At 56.7% G+C, this 26,625-nt stretch overlaps 3 protein-coding genes across 11 annotated transcripts in view; 1 reads left to right on the plus strand and 2 right to left on the minus strand.

Annotated features, from left to right (window-relative positions):
- Positions 1-6,568, minus strand: part of TMEM104 (transmembrane protein 104) — a 51,623-nt gene extending 45,055 nt beyond the window's left edge. For 5 of the 6 annotated variants that reach the window (XM_025047127.1, XM_025047126.1, XM_025047123.1 and 2 more), the window contains exons 1-2: positions 6,475-6,568; positions 5,716-5,831 (exon numbers count right to left, since the gene is read on the minus strand). In XM_025047127.1, the coding sequence (XP_024902895.1) occupies positions 5,716-5,760 (45 nt within the window). In that variant the 5' untranslated portion in view covers positions 5,761-5,831; positions 6,475-6,568. Of the gene's footprint in view, positions 1-5,715; positions 5,832-6,359; positions 6,441-6,474 lie in introns of those variants that run through there. The other variant, XM_025047124.1, reaches the window with a different exon arrangement.
- A 144-nt stretch (positions 6,569-6,712) lies between these two features.
- Positions 6,713-12,548, plus strand: NAT9 (N-acetyltransferase 9 (putative)). Of its 4 annotated transcripts, none has more exons than XM_006912250.3 (7): positions 6,713-6,774; positions 7,396-7,481; positions 8,339-8,448; positions 8,994-9,137; positions 9,732-9,791; positions 9,994-10,088; positions 10,196-12,548. In XM_006912250.3, the coding sequence occupies exons 2-7, from the start codon at positions 7,405-7,407 to the stop codon at positions 10,316-10,318; spliced, it is 609 nt and encodes a 202-aa protein (XP_006912312.1). In that variant the 5' UTR covers positions 6,713-6,774; positions 7,396-7,404; the 3' UTR covers positions 10,319-12,548. The 4 variants fall into 4 exon arrangements, with proteins under 4 accessions (XP_006912312.1, XP_006912311.1, XP_015445245.1 ...); XM_006912249.3 differs by having other exon boundaries at positions 6,738-6,816; XM_015589759.2 differs by having other exon boundaries at positions 6,738-6,816; positions 9,997-10,088.
- Positions 12,298-26,625, minus strand: part of SLC9A3R1 (SLC9A3 regulator 1) — a 16,564-nt gene continuing 2,236 nt past the window's right edge. Inside the window, exons 2-6 of the mRNA XM_006912251.3 lie at positions 17,742-17,903; positions 16,778-16,931; positions 14,513-14,553; positions 13,350-13,415; positions 12,298-13,146 (exon numbers count right to left, since the gene is read on the minus strand). Coding sequence (XP_006912313.1) covers positions 12,955-13,146; positions 13,350-13,415; positions 14,513-14,553; positions 16,778-16,931; positions 17,742-17,903 — 615 coding nt within the window. The 3' untranslated portion in view covers positions 12,298-12,954. The remainder of the gene's footprint in view (positions 13,147-13,349; positions 13,416-14,512; positions 14,554-16,777; positions 16,932-17,741; positions 17,904-26,625) is intronic.

Below are 26,625 nucleotides of genomic sequence, written 5' to 3' on the forward strand. Positions count from 1 at the left end.
CCCACGGCTTCCCCGTTCCCTGCCCTCCTCGCCACACTAACTCCAGCGGTTAAAAAGGAGATGGAATTCACAGGCCAGGAGGCTCGCCCTTTGAGAGCTCACATTGCAGTGGTGTTTCAGCATATTCACAAAGTGGTGTGACCGGCACCACCATTTAGTTCCAATTCAGTACCCCCGAACACCCCACATCCACCAGCAGCCGCCCCCCGCCCCAGCCTCTGACAACCAAGCTCGGGCGGAACCGCTGGGGCAGGGACGTCAGGTCTTAAACTTAACTGATTCACGCCGACTCGACTCCAGCTCGGTGAATTACAATCACCCCTTTTTCGAGATCTTGACCATGAAATTGCTTTATCTGACCCGAAGGGCCTGCCCTCCACAATCTTGTCCGTTCCCACTGAGCCGCCTCTGACCCCATCATGACTTCCCGCCCCCCAACCCTCCCTATCCAGGCCACCACCCCCACCTGGACTCAGTTATTCTTAGGCGTCACTTACCATCAGCTAGTTCCACAAGCACGCGCTGCCCGTGAGCTGCCTTCACCCTTCCCCGCCCCAACCTCGACGGGACCCAACACCTGTTTCTTCGAGTTCCTGATACAAAGCTGCTAAAAGTTCCCAGAATAAACAACAAACAAATAAACAAACAAACGATGGCGAGTCTCACGGCGAAAGATGCGAAGTGTCCTCACCCGCATCGCCGTATCTACCTTGCTCCTCACCATGAAATCTGCAGCATGTCCATGTCCCAGGTTAACCGCCCCAAACCTCGGTCGTCGAGCCCCCAGACCCGCGGCCCCCAGCTCTCTCGGGTGAAGGCTGCACCTCCTATGTTATGGGGGTGACAGGCCGTCCGATGAGCCATCCCCGCGCCTCACTCCTTCCTTGCTCAGAACTCACAGCATCGGCCCCCACCCTGCCCGCCTCCTGTCTCTGGGGAGCAGACGTCCCCTCTCCCCGTGGAGGCTCCGCCCTCCTTCCTGGGGTCCTCTCCTCCCTCTAGCCCTTCCACTCTGCCTACGCGTCCTGGACACCTTGAAAACGTCACCCTCTCACTGTCCATTAACCAAACTCACTGAAGAAGCCAACTGTACCCTCTGCCTTCCCCTCCAAGTTCCTATGCTTGATGGTTTCCAGGCCCAGAACCCTCTCGAAACTGCATTCTCAAAAACCACCAGCCTCCTTCCTGACCACTCCAGATCCCAGTGCCAGCGGCTTTATTTCTAAAGTCTCTTGTGGCTTCCAGCTTCCTAAATTTGCCTTGCTTCCCACTTCTGAACCCCTGGAGCTGGAACACCGCTGATGCCCTCGCTTGGGTTTTTGTGGGTGCGTTTACCTTTGCCCCGTCACTAAATCCGAGGCTCGTTGTGGCCTGTGTCTCGCTTCTGAGAGTCTCAGGGTGCCTGGCACACAGCCTCAAGACAGGAATCCTCAGAGGAGCCGATTAGACCTGGTTCAGGTTCTTTCTGACGCAAACCTGACAGTCTTCATCTGTTTTATTTTTTTAAAATATTTTATAAGAGTTTATCTGAGCCAAATTGAAAACATGTGTGGGGAGCGAGATCGCAAACGCTCTAGTCTTTGTCTGTTTTAAACATCACGATCTCAATTTGATCCCACAGACAGATCCCAGAAGGATTAAAACAAGGTAGACTCGTCTTCCTATAGCACCTATGGGATCACGACACTGCCGTGACGTGACTCCCTGCTAAGAATCCTGGCCTAGGGTGGCCTTACGAGACTCCATGTGAGGGTGACAGCTGGGCGGGAAACAGGACATACAGCCCATCGCTGGCCCTCTGAACCGGAAGTCCCCAGAGCTGGCTTTTCACAAGGAACTGTGAATGTCTGTGAGAAACTAAATTGTACTTTTTGTTGGGTTAATTTCAATCACTGGCGCTCGGAGGCTGGTACATCTGAGTGTGGGCGTGAGTCATTTAGTTAGCTCGGTTCTGCTTTTACTCGCGTAGTCAACAACTCCGAGAGCCTTCCATGAGCCTGACCAGGTGCTGGGAGCTGGGGGTGTGACAGTGTGCAAGCCAGACGGGGCCCTTGACCTCACGAAGGAGGGGCAACGGGAAAACGGTGACCACCTGGGAGACGAGACGCGTCCTGAAGCAAAGAAGCAGGGCTCCGCCACAAAGAGACGTGGGAACACTTCAAAAAGAGGCGACATTCATTCACGCCAGGACCTGAAGGAGCTGCCCAGGCAAAGGGCCAGGGGAGAGACTTCCAGGTAAAGGCCTGAGGTGAGAAAGAGGCGGGGCATGTCTGAGGAGCTTGAGGCCACACAAGCCGGGCGGCAGTCAGACTGTGAGGGGCCCCGGTGCCCGTGACAGGAAGTCTCAGGTCTGCGGGGTTTTCAGCAGGGCACTAGCAAATCAGTGCCCAGTCGATGACCTGACACCTCACCGACCCGCGGCTTTGTGCTCTGCCTGTCGCTTTTATAGGCAGCAACACTTAGGAAGGGTGGAGCCTCATTTCTTTAGGGAAAGTGGCCCTTGTGATGGAGGGTTCTCGTGATGGAAGTAAAGAAAGCAAAGAGGCCTAAGAAAGTGACAGTTCTTGGCCAGAAATTATGGGGAAATTACATAGGACAAGAGGCACTTGTAAATTCAGGGATGCCTGAAGGCCGTGGGGTGTAAAAGTCAAGGTTTTACTGTAGATCAGGATTTCTCGGCCTGAGCACTACTGACATTTAAAGCCAATCATTCTCTCTCACAGGGGCCTGTCCTGTGCAATGCGGGATATTTAGCAGCGTCCTTGGCCCCTACCCACTAGATTCCAGTACCCCGACCTTGCCCCTGTGTTGTGACCATCGACAATGTCTCCAGACATTGCCGAATGTCCCCTGGGGTGCAAGACTGCCACCAGCTAGGAACCACAGCTGAAGCACACTCCCAACAGAAACCTCACATCATTCTCAGGGAAAAAGACCCTTCAAGGACTTTACAGAGAAGATCGTTAGCGATAAGCTGCTGGCAGGTAGGAGCAAATCATTCTCAGGGGAAAAGACCCTTTAAGGACTTTACAGAGATCGTTAGCGATAAGCTGCTGGCAGGTAGGAGCAGACACGTGCAGTCACATCTGTCTTGTGCTCTTTTTTAGTTTGGAAGCAAGCACCCTGGGCCTGTCTGGGCTCAGGGCATCCTGCAGGATAATGTAAGACTTCCTCACCCTCCTGGCAAGAGTTAAATCCTCTTTACCTCCAGTAAAGGTGACCGGTAAAGACCAATCGCTAGGAGCAGACGATGGAGGCAGGAAGCAAATCTGAGCTGCGCCACAGGCCGGGTCAGAGGCAGGTGTGGAGCAGGAGGAAGTAGATACGTTCTCTCCTGCTGGTTAGGGACCATTCCGTGGGGACAGCCTCCTGAGAAGGGTGGCTGAAAGCTGAGGAATGAATGAAGCCTTAACGCAGTCTCAGTAAGGCCCCAGGCATGCTGCGGCCACTGCGGGCTCCATCGAGTTTCCTCCCATTCTCAGCTCTTCCTCTGTGGCTGCGCTGGAGAAGGCACTGTCCTTGTTCCTTAGGACGGGCGACCTGCTGCCCCACGCTCTAGGGAGTTCGGTGCAGTGTTCCAGCGGCCTCACCCCCTGCCAGCCGTCTCGCCTGCAAACGTACGTGACGCAGGGTCACGGGCACCTTTCAACGGCCTCCCCGATGACAGCTGTCAAAGGAAACAGCAGGCAGCAGAGAAGAGGAAGCGACCGCTCGGGCCGAAGGCAGCGAAACCAATGCTCTTTCACAGCAACGACGTCCGGCCGGACTGGCTGGGGAAGGGAGCCCCAGCGGCTGGCCCCGGACAGGCGGAGATTCTGTGTGAATCGTGCATCTCCTCGGCCTGGAGCCACTCCTGGTCCCCATGAGTGGGGACACAGACATGCCTGTTCTGAGATCACGTACCGGGGGCACGTATGGGCCTGAATCATGTTCCTGTGTCCGGCGCTATCCCATTACGAGTGAAAACAAACATCCCTGACACTCACGAAAGGGAAAAGCACTCACAACGAGGCAACGAGGCGGAGGTAGGGAGAGGCTCTGTGCTGGGGATGCCCGGGTTAAGGGCACGTTCCTGGACTACAGAAGCCCCACTCTCAGTCTCCAGAGGAACCAGAGCAGGTTCTGCCTACATTGTGCTGCGCCGAATTCAGAACAGCACCCACAGTAAAGCCAGTTCCACAGTCTATCTGGGCTCGGTGGATAATGAACCTTATGCCCTTCTGTAAGGTCCGTTATCCACCGAGCCCAGATTCTGGTCTCATGGGGGATCGAGAACTGTCCTCCCAAGATGACAGAGTTAAGGAAACCTCAGGAAGTAAGCATGTCCTCTCCTTAAACCCTGATCACTAACTCCTGGAAATGCCACCTCATCCTCAACACTGTCCAGCAGACTGTTTGTAGCAAATGCCCAGAACAGGCCCTCAGAAAAACCCAAACACATAGGAAAGAGAGGAAAAAATGAAAAAAGCAGAACCCACTGAAGCTTTTAGGGTTCGCTGCCCAGTTTCTCGTGGGTGCATGCCAACATGTGAAACAATTCCCTGAACAACTGGAGACACACAAAAAGTGGCCATATCAAAGTTTTCTCCTTCCCCAAACTCAGTTACAGACATGAGTCATCTCTAAGCTTACAGACACGAGAAGCAGCAGGACCTTGGTGACTTTTACGACAGTGTGCACAGTTCATTGCTGATACCAAGAAAAGGCTGCGTGCTGTTACACATTTCCTCAGATGAGAGGGATGTGATTTGATTCATTCCGAAGATGTCCCCCGAAAAATTAGGTGAAGATGGCCCCTTGGTACTACGCACAAATGACACACACCCGGCTAGAAGACACTGGTATGAGAAAGGCTTTTTCTAGCTGTACCCAGAGATGCTTCCTTATCCATCAGAAACAGGGCAGGAATCCCCAGGCAAGGAAGATAAGTGCAAAGTAGGGCAGCTTTTTAAGGTGAGGTCAGGTCTAGAAAGCCCTTAGGTCACGCTACTTAAGACAGTGCTGCCTCCCCTGGGATACCTGGCAGCAATGTGAGTCAATCATGTAAATATTCCACTCCTCCAGCTACCCAACCAGGCGAAAGGACTCCATGATGTAAACAGACCAGTATATATGACACAAAGATAGACTGAGCGTACGTGTGTGTGTGTGTGTGTGTGTGTGTGTGTGTGTGTGTGTGTGTGGAGGGGAGTAACATAGACCCAAGACAGGGTGCAATCAATCATTCTAATTACAGAGTCCATCAAACTGCAGTTGGAAGTGTCTGCGTGCTTTCTCTGCCTCTTACGCCATCCAAGACTACAAAAGTTGTGCAACTTAAAATTAAGCTGAAAACTGAAGTGGTTTCAGACTGCTGAGATGAGCAAAACCCAGAGTCAACAGCTGTCCATCACCGTTCACATGAACCAGCAGGCAGCACAGCGTGCAAACAGCAGCAGCACCAACGTATAAATATTACGAAGGGTAAGTCGATTTTGTTGTCTTGGCTACTCTCTGATCAACATCTAAAAAGTGAACAAACCTAACTCTCTCAACATATTGTGAGCCAGGACAGCAGCGGCACGGCTACTGCTGAATCGAGGTCCCTCACTCTGGGTGTTCCCAGGGTCTAGGCAAGCAGTGGCACCCGCTAGTCCAGTCCACAGGAAGCAGAGTGCTTTTCTAGAAGCCAGGAGCACTGATGTGGGCAAAACAGGTTCTAAAAGTATCACTCACATAGGGAGAATAGAGCTCCCCGGTCTCTGTGATTTCACCGGCCATTTCCAAAAGTGAGGAAGGGTCCCTCTGTCGCTGAGCGTCTTTCCGTACAGGGGTGGCGGCGGCTGCAGCTCCTTAAAGCAAAAGAGCAGATTTCAGGTTTCTGATGGACGGAGATGGGGTAACTGGAGGTTTGCAGCCCTGCCCCGCCCAGTCCTTTTATCACAGACACTTAATGGCCTCAATATCACAAGACAGCTGGGAGGGAAGGGTCTCCCTGGATGACTGACACCTGGCTGGATTCTTTTTCCTTGCTGTGCAGGACATGAATGTATTCAATGCCGCTCAGACCCCAAGATATATAAGGGGCCTTAGAAACCACTAAGTCACACTCACCGCAAGTGCCCACTTTACACAATGAGCGTCCTTTACAATATCCCCATTTAAAGCCAGGAACGGCTTTAAATGGGGATATTGTAAAGGCGAGCTCACTACCACACAGGTCAGTCTAAGAAACTGCCTCCTCTGCCTAGGGCGAGGGGTGGGGGTTTTTCCTAGATCGTCCTCCAACACAACTCCATGCCCCAAAGCCTCTCCTTTTTAACCGGCCCTCCACTTCTCACTCCCCAACTCGACTTCTGCCTTGCCTTAGGGCTCCCTACCCTTTAGCCTTTTCCAGGCCCTCGCTCCGAGCCTCTCTCCGACTTCTTCCCTCTTGGAGGGGCCCCGAGTCTGGCGCCGCCCTAGCCCATCCCATTTTCGCGCTCAGCCCCTCACCTGCAGCGTAGCTCGCTCTGGGACGTCACGGTCGCCGCCTCCAGCCACTCGGCAGCCGGCGCCAGCTGTCCCGCACCAGCGCCCACAGTGCGCATGCGCTTGCGCCGGGAGCTCCGCTTCTCCGCGCGCGCCTCGGGCGGGGCGCAGCGCAGCGCGCTGATTGGGCGCCTCGCGGAAGCGGGACTGGAAATGGGCCCTGGCGGCTGCCGTCTGCGTGGCGGAAGTGGGTGGGTGTACTCCCACGCGCATGCGGAAGAAGTGACTGCCGGCCGGGGTGGGAAGCAGGGCTGGTTGGAAGAGGTGGATCGTGCCTTTTGCTGGGGACAGTTTCGTCGGCGGGGAGTGGGTGGGAACTTGGCGGTTTCGGGTCTCCGGTGGTTGGGGTTGCGGGGGAGGGGGTGAGGGTAGAGAGTAGCCTGCAGCTCCACACAAAGCAGAAGGGACTGCAGCTTAAGCTTGCTTCACCCTAAAGTGGCCTGGTTGACCTGGCTTGAGAGTTGGGAGAGAGAGAGGGCTGGAGCCCAGAGGGTGGTTGGAAATAGGTTTAAGACAGGACTAGAAGTTGCTCTTGGAGCAGAGTTTCAGGACGGGGCAAGTGATGGGAACTTTGGGGATAAGCCTTGGTGTTTGGGCTTGAGTCTTGGAAGTTCTGGGAGGTGGGGCAGAAGGGACAGGCAGACATGGTAGCTCAGGCCTGGCTCCTTGAGATGTAAGTCAGGGATTGTTTATCTTTAACCAGCCCTGCTCCCCTTCTTGCAAGGGATTTAGAGGCCGTGTTCTCTGAAGTGTTTAGAAGGAAAGGGATGGAGGCTCTTTTGACAACTTAGCCCCAGGTGGCATTTAGCGGGTGGAGAGCCTGGGCTCCCACCTTACATGGGCGGAAACTCAGGGCCTTGAAGTCTTTGCCCTCCCCCCCCACAGGCTGCTACCATGAGGTTAAATCAGAACATCTTGCTGCTGGGGAAGAAGGTGGTGCTGGTACCCTACACCTCAGAGCATGTGCCGAGGTAACTGTTCCACCCGACATGGGGCGCAAGCTGTTCTCCAGGGCACAGCAAGGAGGGTCGGCCTTCCTTTGCCCAAATCTCAGAGGCTGCTTCCTCTGAAGAGAAACGCTGGCGTGAGAATTTACTACATACAGGCAAAAGTGAACACTGAAGTGAAGGACTGTGACTTCCTTGGAAGAGGTCACCCATCCCTGTTTTTCCCTCACCCTGCCAGCTTCCTTTTTGGCTTTCAGCAGGGAATTCTTTTATGTAAACTAAATGTGTGTAAGAAAAAAAAAAGGAATTGTCTTCTTGCCTAATTATAAATTAGTCATATCCTTTGGTGCCAGTGAGTATGCTGTTTTTGGAGAAGTAATGTGAACTTGTCATAAAACTGAGCTGATGGCTTGTTCTGATGTCTGCTGTTTTGAAAGGCCAGGACAGTTGCAGGGGGCAATCGGCACAGTCCAGTAGACCGGGATGGTGGTAGTGTAGGGGTGTACTCTACTTGTAGTTTTCCTTTTGGGGGGTTCCTGGTGCCTAGCCTTTGTGAAGATCTGTCCAGACTTCTTTGCTGAGGTTGGCTTGCCATATACTTCCTCTGGGGAATTTGAGAAATGTTTGGCTTCAGACTGCTCTCCCTTAATTCTCCCTGAGACAGGGTGGGAAGCTGGACAGATAGAACTGACCCCTCCTGCTGTCCACTTGGTCTTGTGCCTGTGGTCTTCTGCCTTAGCAGCAATTATAACCCTTTCTTTCGGTCTTCTGTGAGCCCCGTGGTACCATGTAGGGTTCTCCTTTCTACAATTTTATCATCTCAAAAAATGTCAGACCCATGTCAGTCCTGCCTGCCGAAGGACATCCCTCTATCCCTGCAGGTACCACGGGTGGATGAAATCAGACGAGCTGCAGCGTTTGACAGCCTCCGAGCCGCTGACCCTGGAGCAGGAGTATGCGATGCAGCGCAGCTGGCGGGAAGATGCGGACAGTGAGCAGCAGAGGCCCTGAGCTGGGCTGGTAGCGGGAGGGCTGACTCCAGAGGCAGTCTCCAGGGTCCCTCCCTTTCCCATTCTCAGCTGTAACTCTCCCGGGACCACCTTGAGAAAAATAACTTGAGAAAAACACCTTGAGAAAAAACGCCTTGTGACAAGCCTGGAAGGTGCCTGAAACTCTCATTCTCTGATGCCCACTGAAGCCAGTCCCTGCGGCTGATGCTTCTTCCCCACTCACTGCACCAGGTTTGGAAGGATTTAGAGAAAGTATTTTGGGCTCTGGCTGTAACTGAGGCCCTGCCCCTCACATCCCTTGCTGCAAGCCTGGTGTGGTTATTGCTCTTCGGACCTCTGGCTGAGAGAAGGCCATCGTTTCCTGCCAGAGGCAGAATTAAGGCTTCGTAATAAACCGAAGGAAGTTCTGGCCTTCCTTTTCTCCCACCAGCCTTAGAGATGATGGTAGTTCTCTGGCTTGGGTAGGAAGACTGTCCGCACTGCACTTGGGGAGTATAGGGGATAACCCCGTCGCCTCCCTCTTTAGAGTGTACCTTCATTGTGCTGGATGCAGAGAGGTGGCAGGCCCAACCAGGCGCCACTGAAGAGAGCTGCATGGCGGGAGATGTGAACCTCTTCCTTACGGATCTGGGGGACCCCTCCTTGGGGGAGATCGAGGTCATGATTGCAGGTTTGTTCCACCTGGCCCTGCCTTCCCTCCCTTCTGGCCCTTGGATCTGCTAAACCTTAAGCCAGTCGAGGCTGCATAGGGACCTCAGAGTTCATTGGGAGGCACTGGTTAACTCAGCACCTGGCTGGGGCAGACTGCCACTTGGTACCCCCTTAGCCTGGTGGTTCACTTTATTCCTGTCATATGCTTAGGCGTGAACTTAACCTTTGATTTTAGGGTCTTCAACCTTCAGTCTTCCCCATTTTGGGGATGGGCTGGGGACCCTCCAAAAATAAATGACCTACCCTGAAGCATCTCTCCAAGCTGTGGGAGGAGCCCTCCAGCATATGGCCTTCATGGTCCTTATCCTTCACCTGAGGGGCTGTGCAACTGCTCATGAGGCAGCACGCTGAGGTTAAGGGGTCAACTTTGGGGTCAGGTTGCTATGAGACCTTGGGCAAGTCATTTGCCTTCTCTGTGCCTCTGTCCTTTCATCCGTAGAATGGTAATAATATTTATAAACTTCAGAGTTGTGAGGATTAAATGAGATCATATCTGTTAAGTGCCTGCTCTGGAGCCTGGCACGTGGCATCATTGACTTTTGTTTTCTCCTAGAGCCCAGCTGTAGGGGCAAGGGCTTTGGCACTGAGGCCGTTCTCATGATGATGTCTTACGGTAAGGAAGTTGGAGCAGACAGTCTGGGAAGTGGCCAGGCCCTAGGTGAGGGCTAGCACATGTTGGGAGTGAGCCTTCTTCAGGCCTGAAGGGGGGGAGGTGACAGGTGACAGGTGCCTCCACTGCAAACTGGGACTGGAAGGGCAAGAAGGTACTGGAGAGACCTTCATCCTCTAGCTTGTCCCTCTCTAATTTCTGGGAGGAGTGACCAAGCTAGGTCTGACCAAGTTTGAGGCTAAAATCGGACAAGGAAATGAACCGAGCATCCGGATGTTCCAGAAACTTCACTTTGAGCAGGTAAGGATGTCGCCAGAGGGTGAAACCTGGATCTGGGCCATGGAGTCTGCTGGTGCTAGGACTTGTGGTTGTAAAGTAGCCAGCCCTGATCTCTCTGGCTCTTGTAGGTGGCTGTGAGCAGCGTCTTCCAGGAGGTGACACTCAGACTGACGATGAGTGAGCCTGAGCGGCAGTGGCTTCTGGAGCAGACCAGCCACGTGGAAGAGAAGCCCTATGGAATTGGGTCGTAGGCGCCCCGCTGATAGAACACTGCGACGGGAGGGGAACGGAAGGGGCCTTTGGGGCCGAGTGCCCCCCGCTGCGCTCCAGGCGGGAATCTCCTTCGGGGCCCTTCAGACTCTGGGCTGGACTTTCCTTGGCCTCCCTCGGGCTGGCAGTGTGGCAGAGTGACTCCAGGGTGCCCCTCCTCCTGGCCAAACCTGGACTCAGACTCTCAGAACCAAGAGCCGGTGACATAAACCCACGGGAGGCATCGGGGTGAAGGTGGAGCTGGAGAAAAAGGGGGCCTGTGAACAGGCCGCCCCTTCCTTTCCCTGGGAAGGTCAGAGGCGCTGAGGCCCTGGCCGGGAGTAAAGCACCCTGCTTGGCCAGCTTCCCGTTTCCTCACTGGGCCCCTGTGGAGGTGAAGCGAGCCACTGGGAGGCCCAGCTACAGCATCTGGTCCAGCATGGGAGCGACAGGGCAAGGGTGGCTCAGTCCTCTGTGCGTCCTGTGTCCTCCGCTCATCCCTCCACCTCTGGGAACAGCTGCACCTAACAAGGCCACAAGGGGGTGCCGGAGGCACAGGTTCGGGATGGCCAGGCTGCCTGGCGACTGGGCCAGGTCTCCCTACCTCACAGCAAGGGGGACACCCCGACGTCTCGCCGCCCTTGCGCTGTCATGATGTGGGGTGGCCATCAAGAACGGCCAGGCATGTTTCAAAACACAGTTGTGGAAGAGACTCTTGAGGGAACCTAGGGCATTCGAGGGTTAGAAACAGTCCCTGGCAAGTTGAGACCGCTGCCCAAGGCCTCTTGATGGCAGAGTGGGACCTGTTGCTGGGGCCTCCCAGCCCCCTCGATTCTGGCATCTGACAGCAGATCATGCATGTGAAAAACTAGAGTTAAACAGCAATGCAAGTGTCTTCTGAGCCACCTGTCTTCAGCTTAAGCCCTGCCCCCAGGGCTTCCCCAGCCTGGCCAGGGATGTGGCGAGGCAGCTTCTCAGGCTTCACCTGTGGGGGCCTCCATCAGAGGTCAAAGGGTGGGGTGGGGGCAGGGCAGGCCCAGCTGAGCAGGGCCCAGGGCGACTGGTGCTGATAAGGGCTTGGCCACAAACCCAAACGAGATGGCCAGAGAGTGACTGGCCCTCCTCTCAACCCAGGGCTCCAGAGGTCCCCTCCCTGGTTCACTGTCTCCCTCCTTGTTCTCCTCAGTCCCAGGAACCCGCCTTCCGAGGTTTCCTGGTTGGGCGGAGAGTAGCCTCAGGCCAACTTCCCTTCTTTCTCTGAGCTCCTGCCTGAACCTCCTGGGCTGGTGGCTGCAGCTCTCAGGCCTCCCTGGCTGACCTCCAGGATGTGGCCTCGAGTGCCAGCGGTACAACGGACCTGGATCACTTGTGAAGGAACAGGGCATTTTGCCCTTGGCAAGTCCCCTGCACCCACCTGCCACATGGCATGTCCAGGGCTGGGGTTTGTTTTCCCCTAAGCCTGGACAACTGCCCTCCAATCAGGTCCATGGCCAGATAAGACAGAGGATCTGGCGCCAGCTCAGGCCACTCCTGGGAATCCCGAACCCCACTGGCTGAGGGCGGAAAGATGAAAGCCAAGTCTTCACATTCCCAAGCCAACTCCAGCCTAGATTCACACTTCCAGTGCTCCTGGAATCAGGAGGGCTCAGAGCCCTCTCAGCAGGTGGGGGTGGGCTCCCACCTCCCTGGGCAAACGTCTAGATGGGGCCCAGCACACCTGTGCAGGTTGACTGCAGAGGGAAGCACGAGGAAGCTGGGTGGGTCCCACTCCCACCCTGGCCACCCAGACAGCTACAGGCCCAAGGCCCTGTGGTTAAAGCTGCCTAGCTGTCACTCCTGGGCTTGGGGTCCCAGAGAGTCCCGGACCATCCTCTCCCTGCACCTGTCTCCTACCCTCAGCCGAGACCACCCTGGGAACACCCGCTGACCATTTCTCAAGGCCAGGACCGAGCTCTCAAGGAAGACACAGAGGCCGAGGCAGTTTGGAGAAACCAGTTGAATTTCCGATGGAGTTTGTACAGTTACAGTGGTGGTGCCTGGCTCAGGGCTGAGCAGGGTGTGGCCAAGCCCTCCCCCCACCTGCCCAGGTTTCTGGGGTGGGAGTAGAAACAAAAAATTTAAGGCTGAGGCCGCTGCTATGTCCTAGATGCAACAACCTGGAAAATCATGTTAATCAGGAAACAAAAATCCCTCTGAACTCTGCAATACTGGACTCTTTAAAAAAAAAAAAAAGTGAACGAAAATAAGATGCCCAACCCAGCCCTCTCAGGATGAGGTGCTTACTGCTGTAATCCAAGTCCTCCAACCCTGGGCCCAGTCATCACTTGAGGCCGTGACCCCTCTCCCAGTCCCATGGTCCTTGCATGGTGTAGCTCCCAGTGATGTCCCGGGAGGGGTGGCGAGCAGACACCTGGTGGGCTGAAGCCCTCTGCGAGGAGGGGGACAGTCTGCTCTTTGATTGGAGTAGGAAAGGCAAACATTCATGTAGTTCTCTAGAAAAATCAGATTGGCCAAGAGGGGAGATGCTGGTGCTGATTTGTAAGTCATTCGTGGGTGAGTGGGGGGCGGGGAGGGGAAGGGGGCTGAGTTGGGGTGTGGGCCCAGCCCTCCAGCTTTCCCGGGTGGCCGGGGGACGCGCTCAGAGGTTGCTGAAGAGTTCGTTTTTCTTGCTCCAGTCCATCTGCGGGGCCCGCTTGTTGCCGCGCTTCTGGTGGGCCCTCTCTTTGGCCGCGGCCAGGGAGATGGTGAAGTCCGGGATGGGGTCGGAGGAGGAAGAGGTAGATGAGGGTGCCGTGGGGTCCTGTTCCTTGGGGCTGTCTTGAGAATTCAGCTGCCAGGGAGGGGAGGCAGAGAGCGGAGTCAGGGCCTGGCGAGGCGTCCTGGTCTCGGTGAGGTGGCTCAGGGAAGCCAGGTCACAAGAACAGAATGTGGCTCGGCATGTGACCTCCGAGGCAGGCTGGGGAGCCGGGAACCAGTGTGGCCTGGGAATGGGCTCCTAGCAACTCGGTGCCGCCTGTCTGCCCGCCCACTTACCTCTTCACTGGTGTCACTGGAGGTGGACCTTGCCAGCATCGGTCTGGGGTTCTCGGAGGCCGCCTCCTGGCAGAGGGAGGACAGGTGTGGGTTGGCGGGGACAGGGTGGGGACGTCCTGAGTAAGGAAGGGCGTTCCCGGGGAAGGCGGGTGCCTCGGTCTGACAAGTTGCACTCAAGCCCTGGCCACCCGCCCACAGCCCCACTGCCTGGGCCTGCCAGGGGCCCTCGGGATGTACCATGCTACGTTCCTCCAAGGCTCAGGGCAGCCTGGTCCCACCGCCCAGGTGGGAAGGCGCATCGTGAGATGAGCTGGATCGCCCAGTCCTCGTCCTCCCAGTGAGGACTTTAGGGCTGCCTTGCCTTTTGGGACAGTGACCAAGGCGGGGCTTCTTGGAGCATGGGGATACTGGGGGCCTCTACATGGCACGGGGAATACCTGAGATGCTCCCTGTATCCCTTGTGGCCCACCGATTGATTCTCTACTTGGACTTGACCTCAGGAATCTTGAAAGTGTAACCCAAGGCAGCCAAGAAGGAATAAGGCGGAGGAGAGTTCTAGACTCACAGATGGAGTGACAGAAGGTCCCGGTGGTCCAGGGCCACCCCCCTTGCTGTGTCCCCCCCAGGAGCTCCTGCGGGGGGGAACCCTTTGAGCAGACCCTGCAGAGTGCCGGCCCGTCCCAGGGCGAAGGCCTGCTGGGACTTCTTCAGCTTGGCGCTGGGATGCTTGTGGCCTCAGCTAGCAGCCAGCCCGCCATCTCTCCCCCACCGCCTCCCCAGCCCTTCTGCCTGAGGAGGGGGGCTGCTTTGTTCTCCCACCCAGACTGGAAGGAGCAGTGGCCGGCGGCGTGCAGCCAGACACTGAAGCTCTGTTCTTGGGGGGAAGAATGGCCTCCTCTGTGCGGTGGGGAGTTGGGGGTGGGGCTTGTCCCCCAGGATGGCGGGCTGCAGAGGGGCGTGCCAGGCCTCTCTCCAGACGGCCTTGGTCCTAGGCCAGGGCCGGGGGTACACAGGCAGTTCTACCGCTTGGAGCTGGGGAGGGAGCAGCTTGGAACCAGGAGTTTGAACCTGAGCTTGATGGCTGTCCTCCCGACCACACCACCTTCCACCCTTCTTCCCCAGCCCCGGAGAGCCAGAGAAGCAGGTAGAGGGTCTGCCTTTACCTTCTGGATCTCCCCATTGGTGAAGGGCTCAGGCAAGGGACCTACAGGAGAAAAAAGCAGAGGTGAGTCCAGACGCTCTGGGGCACGTGGGCGGAGTGCAGCATGGAGGGGTGAGAGGCGCGGGGCTGGCCAGAGAACTAGACCTTGTTCCCAGGGTCAGTGTTTCAAAGTCTCTTGACTGCCACCCACTGTAAGCACTGCTGACGTTTTGACGACCCAGAACACACAGATTGTGCGTGACTAACAAGCTTCACAAAGCAGCTGGCCCTTACTACGTCCCTTAAACCTTACCCTTGCTGTCACAGTGCTCTTTGATGTTTTCTATTTAATTTCAGTAAAAAAAAAAAAAAAAAAATGCTGGGCTCTGACTACCAGATCAGTCTCAGGAACAACTGATGCCTGAGGAGCTCCTCGAGAAAAGCGCTGTCCTAGACTGACGGCAAGTCCCGGCCGGCAGCTCATTACAAACACACACTCCCGGGCCTTGGCACCAAGGCTTCTGATTCGGGGGGTCTGGAGCAGGCCTGGGACTCGGCACGCTCCAAATGCTCCCTGGGCGACAGAGTCACCAGGATGAGAGCCACACCCAGGCTGTGGTTAGTACCTGCCCCAGCTGAAAGGGAAAATCATCCCAACTCCTCCTTGGTAGTGTGAGATGAGAGGCCAGGAGGGCTCGGGGCAGTGTCCTGTGTGTGTTCCCCGCCACCAACGGAAGACCTGGCAGTGGCAGGAGGGGTCAGACGGAGAATATAGGCCTGGGGTCACCCTCGGTGGGCCCCTGCAAAGGGACCCGCTCCACCTCCGGGCACAGGTCGGCCTGGGTGGGTTTCTCCTGAACTCTTAGCTTCACATAAATGTTCATCTCTCTCCTTGCGCTGCACCAGAGGCCCGGGCAGTCAAGGTTACCTGACACCTTTTCCTCCCTCTCACCTGCCTCGGCCAGGCAGGGGACTCCTGGGACACAGGGATAGTCATCCTCCCACTGTCCCCAAGCTGGACCCTTCCCCATGAGCTCCAGTGGTCGGGGTGAAGCCCTGGAATTGGGGGACGGGTGGGGGAAGCATTCCTCTCTATGGGACGCCCCCAGTTACCTCTGATTGGGAGAAGTGGGTAAAGACACCATCCTGGAGAAACCGGGAGGGACACTGGGAAGGACAGCTGCCCCAGGGCCTCTCCCTGGGCAGGTCCGCTGGCCAGAGGCTGCAATTACGCTAGTTCTCAAGGCCCTTCCCACCCTAGCAGACGGGAGGAGCGTGAGGGCTGACGGCCTGTGGGTGCGGGGAGGAGGCAGGGGAAGGCATCCGGGGAGCCGCTGGAATCCAGATCTCCGCCGTGTCTTCCTCATGCCATGTCCCCAAGAGCAAGGCTGGGGCTTCTCTGGGCCTCAGTTTCCCCCTCACTGAGGAAGGGGATTATCCGAGTTAATCTGGTTTCCCATGAACTTAGGAGATGGGTAAGGTGACAGACACCCTGCCTCCCATGCCCAGAGACTGTAGGAACTTCCGCTGACCCATCCCGTGGCAGGTCCTTTGTGTGGACCCCGCCGCCCCCCAGACACAACCCTGACACCTTCGGGGAGGCCCTGCCCATTGCAAAGTACGAAGAGGCTCCACCCACCCCACACCCCCAGGAGGTCTTCCCAGGGAGAAAGTCCAGACCAGGGAGCAGGACGCTGCTTAACTCCTCCCTGCCCTGGCATAGCCGCCCCACCCTGTTTGGCTTGGGCTCAGGCGAGGGGAGGCGCCAGGCTTGGCAGGGTAATGGTGGGGGATGGGGAGGGCAGGGGCCCAGGGACTGAGGGGGGACCCACTGCTCTCTAGAGCCAGCAAGGCTGGGTTTCCAAGACAACCGGAAAGAAGGGAAGGGAGGCACAGGGCCTGTCACTGGACTCTGATCTGACCAGGCAAAGGCTGGAGGCCTCCCCAGGGTTAACCCTTTCCTCAGACCAGCACGGCCCCGAGAACGTGCTGGCCCGGAGGGGACGGAGCGCGGGCCTCCCTCTGGCCCACGAATCCTCCGTCCCATCTCACCGTCCCTCACGCCAGCTTACCACTGTCATGTGCCATCCTCAGAAACCGACGGCCAACCTCTGCTGCTTCTCCCAGCACTAGGCCCCACTCTCTGCCAACCCGCCCCCTGGGCCTGTCCTGAAGAGAGGAGGGGGCATGGAAGCAGGAAGCGGTCTGCCCCTCACCAGGGACACAGGTCTAGAGCCCTGGCCAACGCCCTCGACCGGGGGGCCTCCAGCCACACCACGTGGCTCACCATTCAGATGCTCCTGAGATGGGATCACTTTGCACTTCTTGAAGAACTCATCGGTCTCTCTGTCCACCACCAGCAGCTTGGTCTCGTCCCCACCAGCCTTGATGGCAGATACCACGTCCCCGTGCTGCTTGCCCTCCATGCAGACCCCGTTCACCTGTGGATGGGGGTGTGGTTACTGACACAGGTCTTAGTTTGGGGGAGGAGGTACAAGTGGTGCTCTTCGTCCTCAGCCAGTTGGCAATCTGGGGACACTGAGCTCACCCTTGCCTGTAGGGGCCAGTGGTCCTCCCACTTGACAGTCAGATGGGATGGGAAGCAGGACACATAGGAAAAGCCAAAGAAAATACCCCGATGAGACTGAACAAACACAGCTGTGACGGACGGGAGGGAATGGCCCGGGAGGCTGGGGAGGGCCCCAGCTCTTCCACGTCCTTGCCGTCGACCTCCCTCTCTGGGCCTCAGTTTGCTCACGTGTAAAATGAGAAGTCTGGGGAGAGCTGATCTTCCAGCTCTAAGGTTCTAAGACTGAGATTCTGGGACCTGCCCAAGGCATTTGGGTCACGTTTCCTCTCCCGCAGAGCACAGCGCAGGTGTGTGAGTGCGCCCAACAGCCTCACAGGGAGAAGGATTTCACCTTCCTGTCCCCACCTGTGCCTGGCACTGAGGACTCAGGCAGCAGGAAACTCCAGGGGTGGCCCCGGACACGCACCCGGAGTGACGGGTGAATCATGGGCTGCCGAGGGTGTCTGGTCGGTGAAGCAGAGCCCAAGGACATCAACGAACTCAGTCCCTCTGTCCACCAGCCACCTTTCCTTCCTTCCTTCCTCCCTCCCCATCTATGGGCTGCCTGGGCCCTGGGGGCTAACCGAGGAGCAGACAGTGTAACAACGTCTGCCCCAGGAGTGCCTCTTCTGTGAGGAGGTGGTCGGGAAGGAGAACCTGGGAAAAAGGAGAGAAGCGTTACCTCTACGATGCGATCCTGGGCCTGGAGCCCTGAGGCTTCGGCGGGCGAGTCTGCGTCCACTGACCGGATGAACTGGCCTGGCTTGGACTTGTCGCTGTGCAGGTTGAAGCCATAGCCGTTGGCGCCCCTCTTCATGGTGCAGAGCCGAGGCCGAAGCTCACGCTGTGGGGATAAAGCAGGGTCTGTACCATTCCACGACATCCCTGCCCTGTGCCTGACCCCACCTCCCCATCGAGGAAGGTCCGGGAATAAGGCAAGTCTGCTTAGGTGCCACGTGGCAGCGTGAGAGAGTGCCAGCCTGTGTGCAGACCCAGCGTTGCAGCAAGCTGCCGAGGTGACTCTGGGCGACAAGGCCCCTAGGCCCCTGTCAAGCCTCAGTTTCCTCTTCTGGCAAATGAAGAGTGGGACCAGATTAGCTCAAGCCCCTCCCCCTTGACATTCTAAGGTTAATCATGTTATTTTGATTGCTACCTTGTCCCTCCTACCAACAGCTCAGTCTGGACTTCCTGGCAGGGGTGGTAGGTGGCACCCCTGCCAGCTGCTGGGGACCTGAGACATGTGACTGGGGACCCTAGCCCCAGCGTACCTCGTCCTCTGCAGCAGGGGGGCAGGGACAGGTGTTTACTGAAAGCTGCTCAGCATGTTTACAGTAAAGCCCTTTCTTACCCACACGGCCCCCGTCTCTGCCACCCGGCCACGTGGCCCAGCCAAAGGGAGCCAGGGACGAGGGGGCAGCACAGCCAGGGGTCCCGGACAGGACAAGGACACCCCACTGGCAGTGGCGACAGAACCCCAGAGAACCTGCTGGTCCCCAAGGAGCATGCGTGGGGTGGGGCTGTGAAAAGCAGGGCTGGGCTGAAGGGAGCACGATGTAGCTGCAGCCGTGGCCTGGACAGGCGACCTCCTGAGAGGGCACAGGCGGATTCTCCTGAGCACTCGGACACTCAGCTGAAACAGTTTACACCGTCTGACTTAAGCAGCTGAGCTCAGAAGCTGCAGGGTTAGGATACGGGTACATGATGCGGGGAGCACATGTGAGTGGGCGAGAAAATGAAACCTTGGCCAGAAGCCCGAGCTCCAGGACTGACTAGGGGTCCCTCTCCCCGTCCTCCCAGGCCTGGCACAGGGCCGCAGCAGGAAGCCTGCGAGCTCTGGGTCACCCCTGGACGCCAGGCAATGGGCAGTCGCTCACTGGAACCCTGGCCCAGGTTCCAGCTTCCCCACTATGTGACCTGGGGCAGTAATTACCTCCTCAGGGCCTCAGGTCCCTCATTTATAGACCACTCGTGGTGCCACCTGCCTCCCATGGTTGCCGGGAGGCAGTGAGGTAATTCGCCTACAGGGGACACTTGACAACTGTAAAATCCCTGTGCCTATGCAGACCTGACCCCTCCTGTGAATAGTCAAATGAAAGCGAGAAGTGAGATTCTGGGGGTGTGGGGTGGGGTGCTCTGAAACCCCAGTCCCCACCTGGGAGCAGAGATGGCAAGGGATGGGTGGGGAAGGAGAGGAGGGTTCACCAGCCCCAACTTGCCAGCCCCAGGTGGAGGTGCCACTGCAGCTAGACTCAGTCCCCACCCGCCACTCTCGGCGGGGGGAGGGTGGGCGGGCAGCGGGTGACTGCCTGCCTTTAAATGCCAGGGCGGATCTTTCTGTGTTTCAGGATGTTGATGGGGGTGTGAGAGGCCAAGACAGGAAGGAGGGGTGATGGCCGGGCCTGCGGGGACCCTAATCTGGACTAGGTCAGGTCTCAGGCACCCTATTCGCTCAAGTTCTCCTCATCCCTCCTGCCTCTCAGTGCAGGGCCCACACCAGTAGGCCCGCGGGTACCTGCTTATCCGGGCCAGCCACAGCCCCCTGGGACGTCGTTCGCGGACTAAGAGAGGCTCTTCTCCCCTCCAGCTAATCCCTCCGCAAAGCTGCCAGCTGGGCCCTCCCCAGCCGAAGTGAGCAGAAACAGGTCTGACCAGCTGCCACCACCAGGGCAGGCTCAGCTTTCTGCCCCAGCCAGGCTGAGCTCTGCAGCCACCCTGAGAAAGTGGGCAGGGTGAATCACGGGTAAGGGAGGGAGCAGCTCCGTGTCTGCTTCTCCCCGCCCCCCTCACTCCAAGGAGCCTTCCCATAGCAACCTGGCTGGGGCTGGTCACACCCCGCTCCCCACCGCCATTGAGATGGGGAAACTGAGACTCGGGAGGTGATGTCCACTGCCTGACGTCACACGGCTTTACAGGGGAGGGGCCAGAACGCCAGCCCTGTCTCTGACTTGGAACCCGTGTTCCTCCCACCATCCGTGGGCTGGCCCTCAGGGACCAAGTCCAGACTGGGAGGGGGCCCTTGGAGCTGAGGCTTCAGCACGAGTCACAAACACTGGGGTCACTCTCGCCAAGGTTCCGGCAGTCTCTGTTGGGAGGCCCTTGGGAGCAGACGAAACCACAGCCTTCCTTCCGGGTGCTCAAAAGGCCTCATGCAGCCACAGCTACAGCGTGGGCTTGGGACAGGCGACGAGGCAGTGAGCAGGCCTGGGCTGGGCTTGCGGGGCGAGGGCTCATGTGCTTTCCTGGCTGGCAGGCCGCGCTAGCTGTCCTGTGATGCGGACTCCGTGCGGTGGGCTTCCCTCACTGATCTGATCCTCAGCACGTTTCACCCCGGGACCCCTTGTCTGGTGACCTGTCATTAAAGCTGGAGGGCCCGCTTTGTTTTCATCAAGCCATGAAGACGGGAGAAATGGGCACCCAGCCTGAGGGCCGCAGGGCCCTGCTGCTCCCTTCTCCCTGGCACCCCACCCCATTGCCCTCTGAGGGTGGCTGGGCGGGGGGACAGGAAGCCCCAGGTAGTTCAGTGTTCAGACACCTACAGAGGCCCATGTAGCTCCCTCATTTCTAAGGCCCTGGAGCTAACCACCCTTCCCACAGGAAGGGGCGGGGGCTTCCCATCTTCCAGGGAGACCAGCCTTGCTTCTTCCCACCTTTCCCCCGGCTTGTCTCCAGGAGGTGTCATTCCAGCTGCTGAGTCAGCCCATCGCATCCTGGGTGCAGGCTGGTGCCAACAGGAGTCCCTGGGGGCAGCCTCCCTGGGGATCAGTGGGGCTGGCCCGACACTGAGAAGTTGAGGAGGGGTCAGGCACCTAGCCTGAGCTTGGTCGCCATTGCTCCTGGGCATGTACCCCCAGAGCCGGGGCAGGGCCTGGGTTCTGCCTCTAGGAAAAGGAGTAAGTGGAAGTCCAGGCCATCTTGGGCCTGATGTGTGGCCCCCAGTTCAGGGGGAGCCTGCCATGGTGCTAGAGGGGTCCAGGGCCGGGGGGCACTTCAACAAGCCCCAGAGTGTTCAGAGCCTCAGGCAGGACTCCCGGCGACGACAGCTCAGAAGTAAAATGCAGGGTCCGCTCAGAGAGGAGTGGCAGAGACCCGGGAGCTGGAGAAAGCAACGTGGGACAACAGTGGCCAATGGGCAGCGCGAACGGGCCAGGGCGGCTGGGGCCGGAGGGGTCTGAGCCTCTCACTCCCAGAAAACGCCAGACCCACTCTCGGGAAAAGACCTGACAGGACAGCTGCCTCTGACTGTCATGAGGCTTCTCCTGCTCTTAGGTTCTCGGGCTGTCCCAAACCCTATCCCGGGCCTGACGTGGCTGCCCCCCACCCCCCATCGCCTCCTCTCCCCCGGGGGAGTCCAGCTCCACCCCAAGTGGCCGCCCATTCACCTCCACCCACGCAGCCCAGGGAGCGGATGGCGGGCACGGAATTCAATAGGCACCACCAATAGCCACCTGGAAAGCTGCGGAAAGTCGATACCCTAATCCCGGTGACTGTCTCTGGGGAGAGGCCCAGGGCCGCTCCCTGCTCCTGTCAGGTAGGGCTCAGGGACGGTGGCTGGGGGCCAACGCCCACTGGGCCCAGCCCCTCCCTGGCCAGTGCCATGGTGAGGAGCCTATAGAAAACGGCCAGGCTGCCTCCCGCGAAGGGCCTGCTGGAGGAGTGGGGTGATCACCAGGGTGGCCAGGGGAACAATTGAAATGACCTCGCAACCCAAGACCGCCCTTCCCCCAGCCCAGCCCCAGACAAGGGCTCTTGTTTATGCACCTAAGAATGGTGCCTGGCTGCCCCACACAGGGAAATCGGCCCCCAACAACAAGGTGGCCAGAGAAGGAGATGGGGGCGGTGGGGAGGAGGGGCCCTGGCTGCTCTGGTGGGGGTGGGGCAGGGGGTTAGCAACCACGGCTGCTCTGAGAGGCACTCAGTCCATTCCACGGGATTCTGGAGACACAGGCTTGGGTCTGGTGCCAGCTCTTTAAGGAAGCCAGGATGAAGAGAGCTGGCCCTGCCTGGGGTGACGTGTGACTGGGTAACATGGGGGCATTGTCCTTAGGGCAGGCTGGGAGGTGACTAGGAGCTCAGACCACTGGCCAGCATCCACGGCTCTAGGCTGAAGGATCCTCTCCTCACCCAAGGGGAGGTACAGAGGGCATGGCTGCCACCCACTCATGTCCTATGGCCCTGATGTGGCTCCATTTCACCCTGTGGGGTCTTCCCCCAGCTCTGTGCAGGCTGAGGAATATTAGATACCTCCATTTGTGAAAAAGGGAGCTGTTCCTAGCCCTTGACCTTAGACTTCCTATTTCTCAGTGGGAAAGCACTTTTCTGGAGCCTAGCAAGGTGGGATCCACAAGGGAGACATAAGCTAAAGTGGGGGCTGCTTCTCCAACCCCCCAAGCAGGGTCCCTGAGCCAGATTCCCCCTCTGCTGTCCAGGGACCCACCCGAGGGAGAGTTTGGCTCAGGTCTCCCCAGGGCTAGACAAGGCTGGGATGGAGCAGGCTGGTACGTGGGCTGCTGCCTGGCTGGACACCATCCAGGCCGGCCACCCCATGCCTGCCTGCCCAGCAAGCACTCCATCGTCAGCCCTCCTCATCCCTCATTCTCCTCCCAGAAGTTGCTGGATTTAACTCCTGTGGGCTAGCCCAAGGGGCTACTTATAAGGACCTTCGGGAGCTTGTGAAATTGGGGCTCTATCGAAATAAACAGTGGCTGTTCACTGAGCACTTATATATGCCAAGCACTACACTGGGGTTTTATGAGTGTTTTCTTGTTAAAACACAACTTTAACCCTACAAGGAAGGTATTACTGCCCTCATTTCACAGATGAAGGAACTCAGGTTCAAAGAGAGCATGTAAATGGCTCTAGCACAGCTGACAGAAGGCAGGCTCTGAACTCATATCTAGACCAGCATTACCCAATAGAAAATGTAATGCCAGACATGCATGTGTCAAAGAAAATCATAGGCTCAAAATGGCGTCACTCACGCTAACAGCCCCTACCAGACCTCGATTCAGTGCACAATCTAACGGCAGCTTCAACTTTTCCGACAAATATCATCTTAATGGGTCTGGAGTTTCCTGGTCAAGCTCAAGGAAGGTAATCTGTTACATGGGCCCTCTCCATCCCTCATAGAAAAGAAGAGGAAATCTGCATAAAAACACTTCCTGAAGATGTCAGGCCCCCAAATAATCATTTTCTCTTGTCAGTAGCTCCTTTGCCCCACCCCTTCCCATAAAGCCTTCCCATAAAGCCTTTCATTTTGTGCGGTCCCTGGGAGCACCTCTCTAGTTGCTAGATGGGATGCTGCCCAATGCGTAAAGTGCTTAATAAAGCCAATTTTATCTTCAAATTTACTTGGTTGAATTTTGTTTTTAAACATAGGTAATTAAAAGTTTTCCAGCAGCCACATTAAAAAGTAAAAAGAAACAAGAGAAATTAATTATAAGATCTTATTTAACACGAGATATCTCAAATATTATCGTTTCAACATGGAATCCATTTAAAAATTATGAATAGGCTATTTTACATCTCTTTATTTGTACTAGGTCTTCACATGTGGCCAGTGGCTGTGGCAATGGCCGGCATACATCCTAGAGGTCTCACTCTCAACCTTTAGGCTGTCAGCCCCAAACACTTTTCTAGATCCCCACCCCATGACCTTATAACAGGACACAGGGAGAGGCTGGAGCTCAATCACCCAGCCGAGAGCAGCCCTTGGACGTAGACGTCAGGGAATCTGTATCACTCGTCCTTTTTTAGAGCACAGAGACCTAAATATTGCCTAGGGGTCTGGGGACATGGTGATGGAGTGATGGGGAAGAAAAGCCAAGGCTAAAAGACAAGGTCAGCCTCTCAGTAGGCTCTTTGTGCTGTAAGGCAGCCCTGAAATAGCAAGGGTGGGTTCACAGGACCTGAGGGTGGAGGTAGAGACTTGGTCACCAGACTGCCCGCTAGCCCATCACAGGGGAAGGGATGGGGCCAGGAGCCCGCCCCTTCTGAGCTGAGGCCTTCCATCAGGACAACACGAGGGACAGGAGCACCTGGGAGTCCTTGCCCAAAGGGCTCGGCTACCTGGACCTTGCAGGGAGATGGTTCAAGTAGCCTAAATTTATGCCCCTGGGATGAGCAGAGACACCCGGCTGGACAGTGAGGCCCCCAAGCAAACCAACTGTAGCCAAATGGACATATAGACAGACACTGGATTCACAGTGAGCGGGGTTCCAAGACACACCCTTGAAGGTAAGAACTAGGGCTAAGCTAGGGGAGAGAGAGATCCCAAATATGTGGCTTAAGGGGAGAAACCAACACAAAAGCTCACGTACACTGTCCATCTCAAATCCAACATCCTGCGGCTCAAACCCTACTGTCTTCCCAGAAATGGGAAAGAGGGTGGTAGACTGCCAGCTGGTTGTGCCCACCCAACCAGCTTGTGACCTGGGGTGCCTGCACCATCTTTGCCTCTGAGATCAGGATCAGGTCTGGTGGGAACCCACCCCAAGCTGGGCACTTACACACATACTCACCCGTCATCTCATTGAATCCCCCCGACAACCCTGCAGGGTGAGTGCTAGTGTCCCCATTTCACAGATGCAGAAGCTGAGGCTCGTAGGGAACAAGGAACAATTTAGAGGCCCGGATCCAGCAGGCTGGCAGAGCCAAGATTCACTCATGGATCCGGCTGATCCCTAAGCACAGACTTTTGGCTAATTATAAAATGGAAGGTACTAGTAGGCAAGAAAAAGTGCTTCTGTCTGGAATTCTGATCTCTGGGTGTGCTTGATGGTAGGCAGGTGCAGGTGTGCTGGACTGAGATGATTAGGACAAAGGTCCTTAGTGGCTGTGATGCATTCATTCACTAATTCAAAAAATATTGATCGAGCCCCTCCCTACTCCGTGCAGAGGACATTGCTGGGGCTATAAACACAAATAAGCCACAGCTGTTGCCTTGGGCACTCACCAGGCAGTGATAGAGATCATAAACAGGTGATTTAAATAGCGTGTGTTCACAGTGATACGAGATGGAAGGACGGGGAGCAGAGGAGGCGAGGAAAGGCTCCTCGGGAGGAGGGTGGTCTTGGGGAGTGCGCCCAGTGGAGATGGGGCTGAGGTAGAAATTACGCGTGAAGTTTCAAAGGCTGAGTGAGCACAGTGTGCCAGAGGGGAATCTGGACCCCCCCGTGTGTGGTGAGGTGGACACAAAAGGGAACGTGCTCGATTGGAACCACATATGATTGTTCAACAATAGTGACCCCTGACTGAGCTTGTCCTGAGTGCCAAGTGTGGCCACAGCCACACTTGCCAAAGGCGGGACGCGGATCCAGGGCTGGTTGCCCCATGGATGGGCGTGTAACGATCGCTGTGAAATATTTTTGTATTCAAATGGTGAGCACTTACCTAGTGCCAGGCACTGAGCTTTACGAACATCCTCGTGTAATCCCACAGCCTCTAGAGGCGGCTGCTATCACCCCAACTTACACAATAGGAAATGGAGGCTTAGTGAGGTTAAGAAACTCGGCTGGAGGTGGCCCGGCCAGTACAGCTGAGCCGGCTGAGGCCCGGCCAGCCACCACTGTGGGCTCATGTGCCGGGCACCAAGGTCAAGGGTTTGGGTCCCATCCTCTGAGTTTGTGGAAAGGGGTGCTGCTGCTCCTGGTGGGGAACGCCATCAGCAAAGGTGGGCAGCGCTGGAAGTGCACCTCCCTCCCCTTCTAGACTAGTACTGCGGGCACCCTCTGCCCTGTATCCACCGTCCTCCCAGGCTGGTCTTCCCAGTGGGATGTCGCCCGCCACATGGCACTTTTCCGCGTAACACCTTTCTCACTTAGGAGGACTAATGAAAAGGCCGTAACAGCCCCCACTTTACAAACAAATTCAGCCTAAAACGAATTAGTAAAACTCGAAATGCTTTACCTAAGAGAAACCTTTCAGGAAAAAAAAAAAATAACTTATGATGTTTATTAAAATGTTTTTGCAGTGACAGGATGGGTCACCTGCATGCCCACCATACCAGATTTCACGGGAAGTTCCTCATAGTGGGATGTAACAGTGCTGACTAGCTATGCATAAGGCTAAAGGCGGTGGCTGCACAGAACAGCGATTCAAATGCTTGGGCACAAAGGGACCCAATTCGGTATCCTGTATGGGCGCAAGTACTTCCATTATTTATAAAATTCTAGGAAAGGCAGGTATTGCTGTGTAATCCAAGGCCCCCATTTTACAGATGGGAGAACCAAGGCTCAGAGACGTTCTGTGATTTGTTTGTTGACCTGAAACCCCAGGAGGCCTGGTGACTGCGTCCAGGAGACTGGGTAGGGTGGGTCTACTCCCTTCTCCCGGCTTAGCAAAGTACACACAAACATAGGTGTCATACCACCGCCTAGGGAACCTGACTCGGTGCTCATCCAGAGAGCAGGAAGCCAAGTGCTGCTGCCTTTTCAGACCGGGGGGCAGAGGTGGCGGGGGAGATGGGGGGGTGCGGCAGCGTGTGCTAGGTCCTCCACTCCCTCTACCCCCCGCCAGGCTCTCTGGCACCCAGCAGCAGAACCAAAAGGGCAATGGGAGGAGCTGAATGT

Source organism: Pteropus alecto, unplaced genomic scaffold, assembly GCF_000325575.1.
Source record: "Pteropus alecto unplaced genomic scaffold, ASM32557v1 scaffold134, whole genome shotgun sequence".
Taxonomy (NCBI): domain Eukaryota; kingdom Metazoa; phylum Chordata; class Mammalia; order Chiroptera; family Pteropodidae; genus Pteropus; species Pteropus alecto.